The sequence below is a fragment of the Calidris pugnax genome, unplaced genomic scaffold, assembly GCF_001431845.1.
Source record: "Calidris pugnax isolate Ruff unplaced genomic scaffold, ASM143184v1 scaffold220, whole genome shotgun sequence".
NCBI lineage: Eukaryota > Metazoa > Chordata > Aves > Charadriiformes > Scolopacidae > Calidris > Calidris pugnax.
This window is the reverse complement of record NW_015090963.1, coordinates 119,075-135,525: the sequence shown is the minus strand read 5'-3', so window position 1 is coordinate 135,525 and position 16,451 is coordinate 119,075. Positions and strand designations below refer to the sequence as shown.

Sequence of the window (16,451 nt, the reverse complement as noted above, 5' to 3'; positions counted from 1 at the left end):
TCCGTGGGGGAAGGTGTGATGGAGAAGTGGGGGGACGGGAGGGGGGAGTTGTCCCTGCCCCGGTAAGGGGGAGTGTCTCGGTACGATATAGTAGGCGATCCGCCCGGCGCTGCCCCCGTTGTGTTCGGCCGTTCGGCCGGTAACCGCCGGGTCTCCGCCGCCGCCTCCCCCCGGGCTGAGCCATGCTGCCGGGCCTCCCCAGGTCGGGATGGAAGAGGCCGGTAGACGGCACGGTCGGTACCGAACGGGGTGTCCCTGTCCCCCTCCCCACAACCCCGCCGAGCTTAGGGCTGCCCCCCTCCATTGACAGCCCTCCTCGGCTTCTTCTCGTTCCTGTGAGCTGCTGGTGCCTCAGCGGTGCCCGAGCAGTGTGGGGTAGTTTCAGTACCATCGCAGTGTTACTTCCCTAGCAAAATATTTATGTTTAATTTTATGTCCCTGAAGGCTGTATAAGTATTTCCGAGTTAGTCTTTGCGTATGGTGTCCCACGAGTAGCTTGGAAAGCTTCCGTATTTTGCTAGGAATGGCTTTGAGTATAGAAGTTTTTATTTTTATTTTTATTTTCCTCATTGCTGTGTCTAATTTCTGCATTTATTTTTCGCAGTATGGCTGGGATCATTCGGTTCACAAAAGGAAGAGGCTCCCCCCAGTGAAGAGGTCTCTGGTGTACTACCTGAAAGGTAGAGAGGTCAGGATGCAGAATGAGTCCAGCTATCACCACTTGTTGCACGGATACGCAGCCCAGCAGCTTCCTAGCCTCCTAAAGGAGAGAGAATTTCACCTCGGAACCCTTAATAAAGTGTTTGCTTCCCAGTGGCTGAACCACCGGCAGGTGGTGTGTGGGACAAAGTGCAACACGGTAAGTGCCACCTACCTGTTTCCTTTCCCTCTGTGCATTACTCCACTGCCAAATGACGCTTGCTGTAATCCAAGTGTGTAGACTGCCAAGGAAAATATCAGGAAGTAATTAAGACCGGAGTCAAAATCGCACACAGTTAGTTTTGAGTGCAGGTAATGCTTAACGATGGCCCCTTCTCATCTGAAAAGGTGCTGTGCAGATGGCTGCCAACCTGGACTCCAGACCTGTACCTGGATGCAGCATCTGTCTAATCTGCACAGAGCACTTTACATCTCTTTGGGGGGTGAAGAGCAACAATGGGGCTGGATCTTTCTTCTTGTCCTGCAAGTGGTAGTTAATGAAGTTAAATGGTCGCTAATGTGTCCAGCAGAAGTTGGTAGTAAGACTCTCTTCAGCTCGCTCAGTCTTACAGGGTTTGGTTTTTATGTATGGTTCCGTGCTGATGATTTTCAAAAGTTGCTAAAAACTGTGGTCAAACTCCAGATAGTCATCCAAATAGCTAGAAGTATTCTAAGCTTAAAAAATGTATTTCAGATCTTCAGGATTATCTTTTACTTGTTTGCTTTGTGATTTTTCACTCTAAATCTGTTTTCAGTGTTCAGACAAATTATCTTGTTCATGTACCTGTATACGCTTCAGCAAAAACTGAAACCTCTTCAGACTCTTAAAGTGATGCTTTGGATTCGAAACGTTAGAGGGGAATGTTAAAATTATGCCCTATGTGACTTAGAAATGCAGAAGAACATACTTTTTAGGTAATATTCTCTCTGATGGAGTTAGCAGCCCGATTTCACACATGAAATTGCAACCTCAGCCAATGAAGTTCTGATTGAATTAGTGCAAAATCCCAGATTTGTTCTCGGCAAGTTGGTTAGTGCCACAGAAATGGATCGAGTGTTGTAAGGAATGTATGGATCAAGCAGCTCTCAAACCTCAAAGTATATCAAAGTTGGTGCGATTGTTTCTTCGTCTCAAGATTTCTTTGCAAGGGACAGTGGTATTTTTTTTTAATTTCAGATGTTCTGTTGTTACTCGTAGTTACACGGCGGGAGGCTTTCATGCGGTAGCTCTCTAGAAGCGAGACCTAGCTGTGTAAACAAAACAATCTTTTAGCAGGAATAAGCCTGAAATAGAATCCCTCACCCTTTCTCCATGTGTGTTAATCATCTCGGCCGGTTGGCAGCCACCGCTGTTTGTGGCACAGCTTACAGGAGCCAAACTCCTGCTGAAGCTCAAGCTCTCAAAAATCATGCTTACTCTAGCAAGATGACTGCATGTTTTATAGAGCTGCAACAGTTCTGCTGTGTTCTGTAACTAGTGAGGTTCCAGTGCTACTGCAGCCAAGATAAATGGGCAAGTGCGTTGTTAACACAACCTTGCGGAAAATTGTTTGGGACCAAATAATGATGGAACTGAAGAGGGATTCAACCATATTGCTGTTCCCACTGCATCCACTGCAGTGAAGTGTGTGTTTCCACAGCTAGACTTAACGTTACAGATGGACCTCGTCTTTTATTAGGCAAAGTACAGTCATTACCAAAGAAGTCACTTCAGCATTGTGAAAGGTAGTATATGAATTATGAATACTGTAATAGCTTTAGCTTGGTTGCTTTGTGCTCACATTTCAACAAGTAGAGTGTTAAACTCTAAACTCTAATTATGAGATATTTTTTTTTCTCATCTCCTGAGTAAGCAACCTAATAATGAAGAATCCTTTTGCGATTCTCATGTGCTGAAGTTGAGGCGTTGAAGTTGGGAGTGAATCTAAACCAACCTGGCTGACTTCAATGGTGTTTACTGCATTGGAGTTGCACATAATTAAAGTTAATGCAACAGAAAAATATAAACCATAGCAGTTGTTTTAATCAAAGCTTGAATGTGGCACTGAGAGCTTTTAGCATTTAATTTATAAATTGCCCTTGGCTATGCTGTGCCAGAAGGATTCACTATTTTTAATAACAAAACAAAAATACGCTCCTGTCATAGAGGAGTAGGTTTGGGTTTAGTCACTTGACAGTACTAGTCACTATAAGCACTGGACAGAATATGGAGTTCTCTGTCAATTGCTCATTTTTAATGAGAATTACAATGTGTTTAATTATTTGGGGTAACTTTTTATCCTTAAAATTATCCCTGGCTGTGACTGTGTGTGTGAAATAACTTCATTATTCTCCAGTGGATCCTGGTGCTCACAGTTGGCAAGCTGTAAGTCAAATACTTGGGTTTCTTGGAGGTGCATGTTTTTCCTGATAGATTTAGATTATGGAACCTGTACAAGCATTCGAGTGTATCTTGTATGCAGTGGACTCCTTAATGTTTTTCAAGTTCAAATGAATGAGCAGGCAAAATCTCTGAGAGGTGCAGACATTAAGGGTGTGTCACCACAGCATCAAAATTACCAACTGATACCGTGAAGTCTCAGAAGATGATACTGTCTGTAATCAGTGTCTTCTGTTCAGGCTCCTTAGACAAACTTTGAGATTTACGTAGGAGACAAGCTTATGGCAACATGAGTGCTGTAATTTTATTCTTTTTTTTTTTTTTTTACTGTAACTGGAAACAACTGTTTAGAGATAATAGTTATCTACCTTAAATAAGTAAGTTTTAATTAGAATAAATTACTTAGGTTTATAATACGGTGTGATTTATGCTGTTTGTCTAGCTTTACTTAGCATGAGTACTCAGCTACGTTTGCTGAAGCCTTTAGGCTGCAGCACAGTTAATTCTCTTAGCAGTGCTGTGTTTAGCCTTTTAGTATAAGAAAAACGTCGATAACACCCTGATGTTTTAGTGGTGTTTTCCCTCAGTCTGGGACTTTTCAGTTCCCCGTGTTCTGCCAGCGAGCGCAGATGTACAAGGAATGTAAACCAGAAGATAAGGAGGCGAGAACCCTCAGCAGAGACTGCACATCAACAAGATAGGAGAAGAAAAAACAACAATCCAATAAAAGACCCCAGACCAAAAATCACCATTAGACACTCAGGCAGTGGCTTCTCCTTTAACAAGGATGAACAGCAAAGCAGCTTCTAAAAAGAAGTTCCAGCAATCGTTTTGCAGCTTCTTTTGTTCCCCTAGTTCTGTGTAAGTGTTCGGGACATAATTCTTTTGCTAGTTGTGAAGTTAAGGATGAAAAAAGACAAGAGCTGTAGATCATTCCCTAAATACAAAAAACTTACTAGTTTCTAATTGCTTGAGAATATAATTGCCTAGAAGCTAATATTTTTGTTTGCTTTTTTTTTTTCCACACCTCGGGCAGGCCTGATAGATGCATTTGTGTTTAAAACCTTACAGATGCCTCTCTTCTGTTTTCTCAGGTGGCTTTTCCAAGGCAGGAATGGGTTGGTTTTGGAATGCTAGCTGATACCTTTTCTGCCCCGCTGTAAATCACTGGCTCTTGTTTCTTCTTAGAGAGTTTTAATTTGTTCGAGAGATCCCATGTCTGTTCTGTGCATCTCAAACAATTATAACCTAGTCTTGTAGTCCTGGGTAGGAATACAAGGCACAGTTACTCTTCCATCCCTGAATGTGGACTTTTTATGGGGTAACTGATTTCCCCTTGCTTTGCAATTTAGCATTTCGTCTGGCTTTGCACATGTAATGAAAAATCAGAAACACCGCTCATTTCTGATCACAAGGAAGGAATGAGAAATCATTCTCCTGCAGTTTGTTACTCTATTTAAAGTCCACTGAACACTGACCAAAACTCAGTGTTTTGGTGCCTAACTGATGCCTGTTACTGGCACTTGTGTTCACCTTTTTTCAGTGGTTTGTGTGTAAATAGCTGTCCTGGTTTGAGGTAGAACAGAATTAATTTTCTTTTCAGAAGTGATTTTACTTTTCAGATAAGCCTCTTCTAACTAACTGCGGTTTCTGAAACTAATGATGTATTTTGTCAGACAGTGTCCTCTTTCAGAGTGATAACATCTGATGTTTATAACTAACACCAAAGAACGGTATGCAGAGAGGCTGTTGCTTATACTTATTGCTGTAACAGCCAAGGGCAACTCACTTCATTAGGTAACAACTTGGAGGGCTGGAAGCAGAAGAGCACAGAGGGGTCACACCTGTGGGGGGGAGTGGGCAGGACAGGTGACCCCAAACCGACCAACAGGGTATTCCCCAACACATAAGACCAGGAATAAAGTCATCCAGGCTGTTCTTCTGTGTTTAATATGAAAAAAGCAAAATGAAATTTGTCTCCTACTTCTTAGTTTTTAATGAAAATACGCAAGAGAGAAGCTGCTCACACGTGATGTCAAATTGCCCAAAGTTTTATTGCACTTAATTTAGCACTTATTTTCTTTCCAGCATTAATGGGGGAGAACCACCCACTGGCTTCTTCTAAAACCCACAGTCACCGTTCCAGCCTCCCCATCTTTACCTTCTTCTGCAAGTCTGGATTGACTTAAATTGTTGTTTGGCTGCTACACGTTTCTGCCTCCGGTAGGAGGTTCTTCCTCTCCTCCACCGTTTCTTTCCAAGCCAGACTAGCTTCCTATTGATAGACCAGTTTGAAATTCCTCTTCACAGAAATTAATTCACTTACTTTCTTAAAGCTTACATTCCCTTCTAAATACAATTTTGTATTCTGCTGGGTTATTTGTTACTGTGCTGTACTAACCTAAGAGCCAGGTTTATGCACTGTGCAACGCAGTATTGAATGCCTAAGCAGAAGGTATGTTTGTTTTTAAACATTCCACGAAGACACTAGTCACCTTCTCTTCCAGGAAGGGAGAGAGAGAGGTTAAAGAGAACATCTCTCTAGTTTAGTGGCCAGCCCAGCCCAAATCACGACAATAGCCAGGTGTTGTGTCTTGCCTCAAGAGTATTTCTGTCAACTGCATGTGATACCCATGTCTGCCTTCAGGGTCTGGTAGTTTTTGTGCCAGGTATGGTGTGGGTGGTGGAGATGACCTTTTGCAGGCGAAGTCTCTCACTTCTCCATCCTTTGCCATCTGTCGACATGTGTTAACTCTCTGCCAGCCTCCTGAAATTAAACAGCGAGGGCAAGAGACAAATGAAAACTGACAAGTATGATGTTGGCAGTCAACAAACGTAATGACATTAATTGTGTGCCCATTAGCTGATAGTGCTTCAGAGTTACATAGCAAGGTGGAGTGCCTGATTGCATGGTCTTGCCTCTGGAAATACGAATTCAGAGCCAGTCAGCTTGCTGGCTGCTTTTACCACTGCTCACTTCTCGGGTGGTTTCTGTATATTCTTTTATTTGTTTATCTTTGGATCTTTTCAAGGAGGACTTGTAAGGATGCACACATCTGCATCGCCTGTACCGCACAGCCCGTGAGTAGGTTTTGTGCTGAGATTAGGGCATGTCCTGACCTCCAAGGGAAAGGAGACATAACAATTTGATAGCTTAGCCTTGAAGAGCCCATGTTTCTCTGGGGCTTGGCATACAGTAGAACAGAAGAACCTTGTGCCAAATGTTTTATGAACATAGAAAAGAGTGATGTTTACAATTGGAATAAAAGGCAAGACTGAGGACTGGGAAAAATCGAACAGTGCTTCTCGGTGTGAGCAGCAATGGTATTGGTGTGATGACACTGGAAGCGTTGTCCTGCTTTTGTTGTTTCGTTACCCAGAAACAAATTTGAAGAACAATGAGGTCATTTTCCAGCTTGGCTGAGGGTGAAATTTTTGTGACCAGCTTCATCTGGTCTGGAGTTGTGCTGTTGCAGAATGGGATGTTCCCACCTGCTGGTTCTTGTTGGCACCAATGTGTGCATGGCTGGGGAGTCAGCTGGCTCAGCTTGCTTTTTGTGCCCAGACGGGCTTTCTTCTGGGGTTACTGTTCACCAAAAGGCAGAGACATGATCCAGCTGACCTTGCAAGCCACCCGAGGACTGGTTGCTGTCACAAGGGCGGTGAGACTGTTTGGGTGGGTGAGGAAGAAGCACGTGGATTCTCAAAGATTGGTTTAAGCCAGTTGTGAAACTTCAGCGCGATTGATTCTCTCTTAGTGACTCTATTTTTAGCAAGGCGATGTGTTTATCTTGGGCTTCTTTCAAATGTTAGGATGAATGGCAGGAATGTGCCTGTGATTTCGGAGAGCAGTAGGTGAAAAGCTGGGGTGCAGAGCCCCTCATGAGCACTTCTTACGGGAAGGATAAGCAGCCTTTCCTGCATGTCCTTTGTGCCTTGTAAATCTATGTCTGTCCTGCTTGTGTAATGAAAACCTGCTGTGGCTCAGGGTGGCACCCTTTGTTCTAATTGATTTGTAGGATCAACGAGAAGGTAGTGCTCCCTGTTCCATCTGCTGTTCCATGTGCAGGGGTGGCAGCGGGGGACAGGAGAGAGTCTACCTTCCACCTTGAAAGGGCATTTCATAGGCCTGTTCTTTAATCCTGCTGTACAAAGTCAGTGCTTGCAGTTAAAGATGCATGAGAAGGGCACTTACATTTAATGAATTGGTAACTCCGGCTGTCTTGGGTTTTTTTTTCCCTCATTAACTGTTGTCTCTGAAAGGCAGGTCAAAAAACGGAAGTGTACTTGACGGAAAAGCCTGGCAAGGCATTCTGCTCTCAGTATTGTGTACAAGAGAAGGATGGATTTTGCAGTTCAGACTCTGGTCCTCAGATACTTGATTCCCTGCCGCAGCCTTTACTCTTGGCAAGTAGATTAATAAAGTATTTCAGTGAAGTGGGGCAGTTTCTTGATTAGCTTGATCCTGAGCAGTTTGAAAAGGGGACCGCCACGTAGTAATTGTATGGAAGCCATTTGCCAAATGACTTCTCACCACTGCTGCAAACCAAAAGAAAAATAAGTGTGTAGCTAGTTACTTCATAGGGTGTGAAAAGCCAGGCCAGATCAGAAGGACTCATGGCTGTGACAACTAGTACCTAGCCATGCCTGTCTGCCTTGATCCTGGAGTGATAACACTGTTCAAGCTGTACATCTGAATTGCTTTAAGGACAAAACCAAAACCAAAACAAACAAACAAAAAACCCCACATTCTTTCTGTCAATGTCGTCCAGCTTGTTCTGTTGTTAGAACAAGGTTGTCCTGCAGAGAACATGATAGCTGAGCCTGCTCCGTTTCTCAAGGGTGCAGTGTGGTCCTTGGACTTCTGGCAGATGGCCAAAGCAATCCTGGCTTGGTAAATCCTGGATGTCAAGATACTTGGCATGCTAATGTCTGACGTGCATTCATTTTACTAGCAGGAGAACCAAATTATGTGCAAAGCTTAAAATCAAGGGACGAATCTGCACAGTTCACTCTTTGGAGGTTGATGGGAGTTTACTACATCCAGGAAAAGTTTTTTTTTGTCTGGTTTTTAGTTTCTGTGTAATGAGTAGCTGGAAGAGAAGTTCTTCTTCCTACTTAAGATAAAAAAAAAAAGTATAATTCAGCTATCAGGACTTTGTCAAGATTCTCAGAGGCCAGGCTGCTTTGGAATTATTTGCAGGTGTGATGAAGGTACCAGTTTGCCGGGAAGAAGTTGGCCAATTTCTGTTTTTTCTCTGGATTTATGTCATTTTAGCTGCAGTTTTCACAGAATCACATGGGGTTGGAAGAGACCTCTGGAGGTCCAACTCCCCTGCCAAAGCAGGTCCTGGTTTTGGCTGCACTTGTTTAAAAGCAGTCACCTATTTTGTATTTTATTTACTATAGTGTCTTTAAAACTCTTAAAATTGTATTCAAATTTTCTGCATTCTTAGCCGGTGCCTATCTTGTTTCTTAACGTTTCTCCCTTTTTGGCTTTAGAAGTGTCTAACAACTGTTTGGCTTCTGTTTGCTGGATTTACAGTGAAGATTCCTTGGCAATCAGTGGTGCAGCTTGCAAGTGTCAGCTTCTGGCTTCCTGTCCTGCCCCAGGTGATGCAAGAGTCCCAGCACACCCAGACAGTGCTTGCTGATTTTATTCTAGGGAGGTGGTGGCTGCTTTTAAACTACCTACAGTGTGCCAGGTTCCTTACCAAGCAAAGGGGAGAAGTTACTGATTAGAACTTCACAGCTGAAACTACAAAGCCAGTCCCTTATCTTTGCCAAGTTTCTTGCCCTAAAGAGCAGTCGCTGCTCTGGTTATGGTAATACTGTGCAACGGGGGGAGAAAAGCGAGGAAATGACAAAGCAATTCAAAGGCTGATGATGGATGAGAGTGGGCTATGAGCAGATGAAAGCACTGCAAGAAATATGTCCCATTGCTGCTTCTGAGAATATCTTAATTTGGAAACTTGTTACAGGAAAAAGTTGTTGAGGTTGGAGATCCAGGGCAGAAATGTGACAGTCTGATGTTTCAGCATCCTGTTTCCAAGTTCTTTATCTCTTCAGCCCTACTAGCTTAGAGTTTAGCTAAAGGGATTTTACGTTAGAGTGAGTCTTTATTAACCTAGTATCAATCACAGATATATGACAGTGGTGTCGGACTGAAGAATGTGAAGAGTTTTCAATTTCAGTCCTCCTACCTGTTGAAATGTTCACAGTGTGAACGACTTCCAGCTGAAGCATGATTTGGCTGACTCTGGGCATCCTGAGGTGTGGATATGTTTTACAAATTAGCACCTGCTTTAGGGCCTGCAGATGACACTGGCAAGCCTTACTCTTAGGTACTTAACTGTTGATTTTGTGGGGGTTTTTTTCAGTAGTCGAAGGATGGTAGGGGAGGGAATTGGGCCTTTCTACTGGAAGAAAATACTGAGGAGGAAAAGAAGATACGCACTCGCAGGGGAAGGACAAAGGAGGATGAAAGGAGAGGGAATTACTGATTCTGATACTACTGTGTGGGTGTTAATTTTCAGGGACGTCGTTAGAGCCAAGGGGTTGTTGGTGCATCACGTTTTTACGCGCCATCTCAGGCAGTGAACTGAATTGTAAGGGTTGGGAGAAGTGAGGAAGGCTTCCATCCTATTCAGCTGTGCTTCAGCTCTTGCCTGACTCCACACCAGCGCTCAAAATGAAGAACTAAACATGAAAATTTGGTCCCTGTAGGAAGTTAACTCCTTGTGCAAGACTGCGGCCTGCCAAAGAAGATCAGTTGCAGGCTGAAGATGGTGCATAATTCTAGACACAACACAAAAATATTGATTAATGGATTTCAGCTTTCTCTGCAAAATGAATTTAGCATACCATACTTTGTATCAGGTTTTGATTTGACATTAATGTTCTACTAGTTCAGTACATCAAGAATAATAGATATGCTGCTAAATTTTCTTGGGTTTTTTTGAACACTTATTAGTGAACAGATCTCCAATCTGTGAGAGTTCACCAAAACCAACTTCTATGTATAACTCCTCTCTGAGAACCTCTAGATTCCTCGGGTCCTTTTAGAAATGCCTGACAAAGGATGTCAGAAAAATTTCCACAATTGCATTGAGTTTTCTTGGGTTTTTTTGTTGTTGTCTTCTCTCCCAGAGGCTTTGAGACAATGTTCTTTGGTTACAGAAGGAACAAACTTAAGGAGGAGGGAGGTGGTGGTGGAATGTAATTATAATCTTAGGCTGTTAAGCTTAGACTGTATCACCTTCCTTAGTGCCAAGTCAGTTTCAGATCCTCCATTTCCCTGCCTCTCACTCGTGTTCTCTCACGGGGCTTTGTCCCTTTATGTTGTCTGACTGTTAGTGCAGCTGCGCTCCGAACAACATCTGTGAAATGATCCAGCACGGGAGCCTCCCAAATGGGACTGCACCTTGGCAGGCAAGGTAAATCTTTGTTCTGGTTTAGATTGTAGCCCTGTGGTTGTATATGTCTGAATTCACATAACTCTGGATATAATGATGTCTGTCTGAAGAGTTGTAAGGCTTTATAACTGAGTTTTCTACAAAGGGGACAGTGACACAGTTCCAACTTCTACTCTTTTTGCAGGATGGGGTGTGTAGCTAGATATCTTTTTTTAGACATTTGCACTGGCAGTACTATATTTAGTTAATATTCTCAGTGTATCACCAGAAAATAAACTCCTATTATATAAATGTATAAAGTGTCAGTTCGCCAAAGCCAAAAACATCACGGTAAGTATCTTACCCGGGAGGCAGGAGACTTGATCTAAGGCCCCTGGGGTTTACTGGCTGCTTTGATGTGATTCTCTTTCTCACTGTTGTACAGGGAAACTGGAAAACAATATTGGTTTTTTTTCACTGTATCGAACAGGAAAACGAGTTTTAGATTCAAGGGGTTTGTTCAATAGGCAACCCACTATGACAGATTTTTCTCCTCTCTCTTCTCTTGATGTGAAAACCAAATAGGATGACTGAAATAAAGCCCACTGATTAAGTTAGCTTACTTGGTGTGAGGAGGAATTTGTGCATTTTTCAGCCATACTTGCAGCATTTGTGGGTTCCAACTTGAAGAGAATGTCTACTCGAAATAGGGCAGATATTTGACCATCTTGTTTTTCTATCTGTTTGGTGATGACATAACATCTCCTATTGTTGTTGTTTTTTTTTTTTTCCCAGTTATTTGTAGTAGATGTCCAGACTGGTCAAATTACCAAGATTCCTATTCTGAAAGATCGTGAACCCGGCATAGTGAACCAGCAGGGATGTGGTATTCATGCCATTGAGATCAACCCCTCGAGGACCCTTCTGGCCACAGGTGGAGACAACCCCAACAGTCTCGCAATTTATCGTCTGCCTACACTCGATCCTGTCTGTGTGGGAGATGTAAGTGGAGCATTTGGGGAAGGCTTATTCTGTCACTTACAAGAGTTACTACATTGAATTGCCAAAGGTCAGAGTACGGTTAAGATTTGGGAGTCTTGTAGTGGAGAGTTAATTTCTGAAAGCTTGAAAACATTCCCGATTCAGTTGTCTTTTTGACAAGGTATTTTAAATATGAGCGAGTACACAAACATGTGACAAGAATTCTCAGGGTTCTGAGTCAGATTTTGTCTTCCTCACCCCCATTCAGATCTACTGTAGAAAACTTTTAAGCACAGAAAATGTAACAGAATCCTGAATGGTTAAAGTCTAGTTGTGGTGATGACCTCTGAAACTGGTTTTAGTGAAAAATCCCTTCTGAGAAATTAAAAAGACAAGTTCAGATTTTCCCCTTCTCCAGTGCAGTTTATGTAGATGTTGTTCCAGAGGCAGAACTTAGGGCAGTTTGATAGACTCTGGAACTGCTTGTATTTCTGAAACATCATGAGACCTTGTTAAAATTGCCAGTCTTAAAAAAGTAGAAGGGCTGAAAGGAGTATAATGATGTCCTGTAAGCATTTCTCTCTCCTTTCTGCTTTTTGATTCAGGGCTCCGCATAGGCGTTAACTGCAACAGCGGAGGTCAGGTCACAGTTTCTGCAGTAGCAGATAACCAGCTGCAGAAAGGCTTGACTGAAGATTTGTATGACTTGATACTCATTTGCCTCCTGCTGTGACTTCATAGCTTTTCAAACAGAACTAGAGCCTTATTGTCTTTCGTTTTCCTATACGCCCCTCACCTGCTAAAGAAAAGATTCTTGAAGTAATAGTTTTGAAGAGTTAATGTGTAGGTTATATATTGTAAATGTAAGGTTTTGGTTACTTTTTGCAGTAGGGATTTGCATGTCAGGAAATAGAAGTATGTAGCTACTTTACAGAAGTAAAGAGTGCTGCTTTTGAAATGGAAAATCTAAATCCTTAATTGAGATCAGTTTGTCCATGGTCAGAGCAACCTGGTTTTCCATCACCTAATTGCTCTCTATTACTTATATACTTCACAATCAAAAAAAGAGTTGAAATTGCTGTTAGGTACATAAACTGCTCCAGCCTGATAGTGGAATATTTCCTGTATGTTCTTAGTGTAGGTCTCTCCTAAGTTTGTACTAAAATTCTGAGTGAAGAATACTTGTCTGCTTTGAGACTACTCTAGAGTATAATGGCATAGAAAAATCTGACCTTTTTTTCTTTTAGGATGGACATAAGGACTGGATATTTTCAATTGCGTGGATCAGTGATACCATGGCTGTTTCTGGTAAAGTCAATTTTCTCTCAGTTTTGGGGGGGAAGGGTTTTGCTTTTCCAGAATTTTATACTGATGTACAGTGCTTTATAGGTCTTAGGGAAGCACCTTTATCAGGGCATCTGAAAATACTTTGAAGTACCTTGGCTGTTTAAACCCTTCTTGGTCTTACTACAGTGCTCCACTAAGTTTTATTTGTAGGGCCCTGGTCTAGATTTGATTTTTTTTCTAGTATTGGAGGGAATATTCCTGTCTTTCCAGTAGGTGTTGCTATGAGAGCATCTCTAAACACAATGAATTATAGGGAGGGATTCCACAGAAGAAGAATAATTTAAAGGGGGGTGTTGGTTATCAGTTAATAACTTTGGAATACAGCAGAGCAACAACACTGTCTCCTGTAACATCCTCGTAAGTTAGTTTGCCATACAGTGAGACCTGGACAGGCTGGAGAGTTGGGTGGGGAGGAACCCAATGAAGTTCAACAAAGGCAAGTGTAGGGTCCTGCACCTGGGAAGGAATAACCCCATACACCAGTACAGGTTGGGGGCTGACCTGCTGGAGAGCAGCTCTGCAGAGAAGGACTTGGCAGTCCTGGTAGACAACAAGTTGACAATAAGCCAGCACTGTGCCGTTTTGGCCAAGAAGGCCAATGATCTCCTGGGGTGCATTAAAAAGAGCATGGCCAGCACATTGAGGGAGTTGATCCTACCACTCTACTTTGGTGAGGCCCCATCTGGAGCACTGTGTCCAGTTCTGGGCCCCCCAGTTCAAGAAGGACAGGGAACTGCTGGAGAGAGTCCAGTGGAGGTTACAAAGATGATCAAGGTAATGGAGCATCTCTTTTATGAGGAAAGGCTGAGAGACCTGTGTCTGTTTAGCGTGGAGAAGATTGAGAGGGGATCTCATCAATGCTTATCAAAATCTAAAGGGCAAGTGTCAAGAAGATGGGGCCATACTCTTTTCAGTGTTGCTCAGGGACACTGGGCAACAGGCACTAACAGGAACACAGGAAATTCCATCTCAGTATGAGGAAAAGGGAAAGGCTGAGAGACCTGTGTCTGTTTAGCGTGGAGAAGATTGAGAGGGGATCTCATCAATGCTTATCAAAATCTAAAGGGCAAGTGTCAAGAAGATGGGGCCATACTCTTTTCAGTGTTGCTCAGGGACACTGGGCAACAGGCACTAACAGGAACACAGGAAATTCCATCTCAGTATGAGGAAAAGCTTTGTTACTTTGAGGGTGGCAGAGCCCTGGAACAGGCTGCCCAAAGAGGTGGTGGAGTCTCCTTCTCTGGAGATACTCAAAACCTGCCCAGATGGGTTCCTGTGCAGCCTGCTCTGGGTGACCCTGCTTTGACAGGGGGTTGGAGATGATCTCCAAAGGTTCCTTCCAACCCTGACCGTTCTGTGATTCTGTGAAATCCTATGGAAGACTAATTAATGAAAACTCAGTTTGTTTTGTGTGTGTACGCACATATACTATCATAGCTTATACAGAAAGCTGTAATAGAAAAGGTGAGTTATTGACTTTTTAGTAACTAGTTGGAGAATCTGTGTTACTTCATAAAGTATTACTTGGGTAAAGGCAGCAATACTAATATGCTGTTTGCATTAATTAGTAGTTTATGGTCTTTCTGTGCTGACAGTGTGAAGTATTCTGTACAGGGAGGTGTCAAACTGAATGATAGAAAATCATAACAGTCTCATACAAAAATATAGTACTGAATTGTTAGTTCAGTAAGATTTTATTTTATTTTATTTTTTCAAAAACCAAAAAGCTAATCCTGGAATTTGAATTTAATATAAAACTCGATCCTTGCAAGTCTCCAACCCAAATATCTGCATTAAAAAAAGTTTGTCAGCTAATAAGCTTGAGGAGAACAGCAGAGATGATAACAGATACCCAAGGGAAAGACAAGGACCCAGTGGAGCAGAGAGGCCCAGCATGTGGGATCGAACTGTGTTGCTGTCAATGTTTTCTGTATGCCCAGGGGTGGAGGTGTGAGTAGAAGACAGCCACATCCTCTGTTGTGTGGTGCTTACAGCAGGATGTAGGTTCTAATCTCCAGACCTGAGACACCAGGGAAAACTTGTTGAAAGCAGTTGGCAAGTCTGATTGCTAAACTGAGTTCTTCAGGACATTGCTGTTGATTCTAATGGGGAGAAAACAGACAACTTCTGATGTTTTAATCTTACAGAGTTCAGTTACATCTGCATCTGAAAATGAGGAGCAGATATAGTTGAACTCCAGATATCGAGGATATAGCAAATACTTTTATCTGAATTAAGAAACTAAATGTGATTTTTTGGTGACTTCCTTGGGGCAGGTTAAACGCCACAGAAAAGAAAAAGGGCGTTTGGTGCCATGGCAGATCACACTGATCACATAGCCTGAGGTTTGAGACTTGCCAGTGTATTTTCTCACTGCCACCAGAACTGTTGAGAGAGTACAAAGAGGACTAGGGGCTTGATTTTTGCTCTGCTTGTGTCAACTTCAACAAGAACAAGGCAGGGCTCTGCTTGTAAAATGTTCGGCAGTGTATTTCAGTAGCCCATAAACATAAAAATAAACTCTTGACTAAGCACCATAGCTGAGGGAGAACACATTGGTCCACTCATTTGTACTGGTGGACAAAAAGATTTCCGTAGCAGAAGCTTCAGATGGAATGAATAATGCCCAGGATGGCATGAGCCTTGGGTAACAAATGATGCTGTCCTGGGCTTCAGGGCTAACCAGTTGAACAACATACGTGGACTTTTTCACCTGCTAGGACTGTTAAAAGGGAGAGCTTCCTCCTAAACTATTTCAAGATGTGTAGAAATTCTGCTGCTGGGTATTCAGCCTCAGCAGCAAACAAGATTAGGCACCATTAAACACCATCAGCATGTAAATTGACTGGCAGGATGTCGTGTCACGTGCTGCCTGCTGCTACGCTGTGCCATTAGGGAAGCTCCTTCTGTATTTGGCTGGAGTAAGTGATAGTGGCAAATGACAGAATCCCTGGCAACACCTCTCTGCACCCGTATTAGGACGAGAGGTTTTGCTTAACTGTCTTTGCAGCTTATTCCCTATGATGTGCCAATGTTAAATAGTCCAGTGCAGTTATTTAGTTTTTTCTGGCATCTTCAAGATGTGAAATATTTCCTATGCATTCCTGGTGAAAGAAGCAGGGATGTGTTTTTTCACAGTGTGTAGGGAAGAAATTGAGGTACATGTCAAATCTGTCAGAGCTGACTTAGATGGAAGTGAGGTGCCTAAATACCAGAAGGGATGGGTATAGGGCCTTGGATTAAGCCTGTGTTGATCTACAAACCAAGGACATTCAGCTTCCTTCATCTGGTATTGTTTCTGTTATTGATTCATATTTTTTATTAATATCTTCAAATTCAGTAGAAAAATAAAATGAGCTCCTGCTTGTTCAGCCTCCTGTGACATTCTTTAAACAAAAGGTTGCATGCGTTTAAGAAAAATAATTTTTAAAATAGATTTGGTACAAATTGGTACCGATTATGGTTTGAAATGGTTGTTTCTGTTCGGTTCAGAAATGGGTGTGTACAAATCCATAAGCACACTGGCAGAAATCAAATGAACCCAAATTGGTGTAAACCCAGCTGAGTTTTCTTGGAGGTTTTTGTGTTGGTTTAACAGACTGTCAGTCTCAACCTTGGTAAGCCAGGCTGAGCACAGGAGTCTTTAATGG

At 42.6% G+C, this 16,451-nt stretch overlaps 1 protein-coding gene across 1 annotated transcript in view; it reads left to right on the top strand.

Annotated features, from left to right (window-relative positions):
- The window catches only part of DCAF12 (DDB1 and CUL4 associated factor 12), a 34,654-nt gene that overhangs the window by 975 nt on the left and 17,228 nt on the right, over positions 1-16,451 (top strand). Inside the window, exons 2-4 of the mRNA XM_014952485.1 lie at positions 605-859; positions 11,269-11,475; positions 12,702-12,762. Coding sequence (XP_014807971.1) covers positions 605-859; positions 11,269-11,475; positions 12,702-12,762 — 523 coding nt within the window. The remainder of the gene's footprint in view (positions 1-604; positions 860-11,268; positions 11,476-12,701; positions 12,763-16,451) is intronic.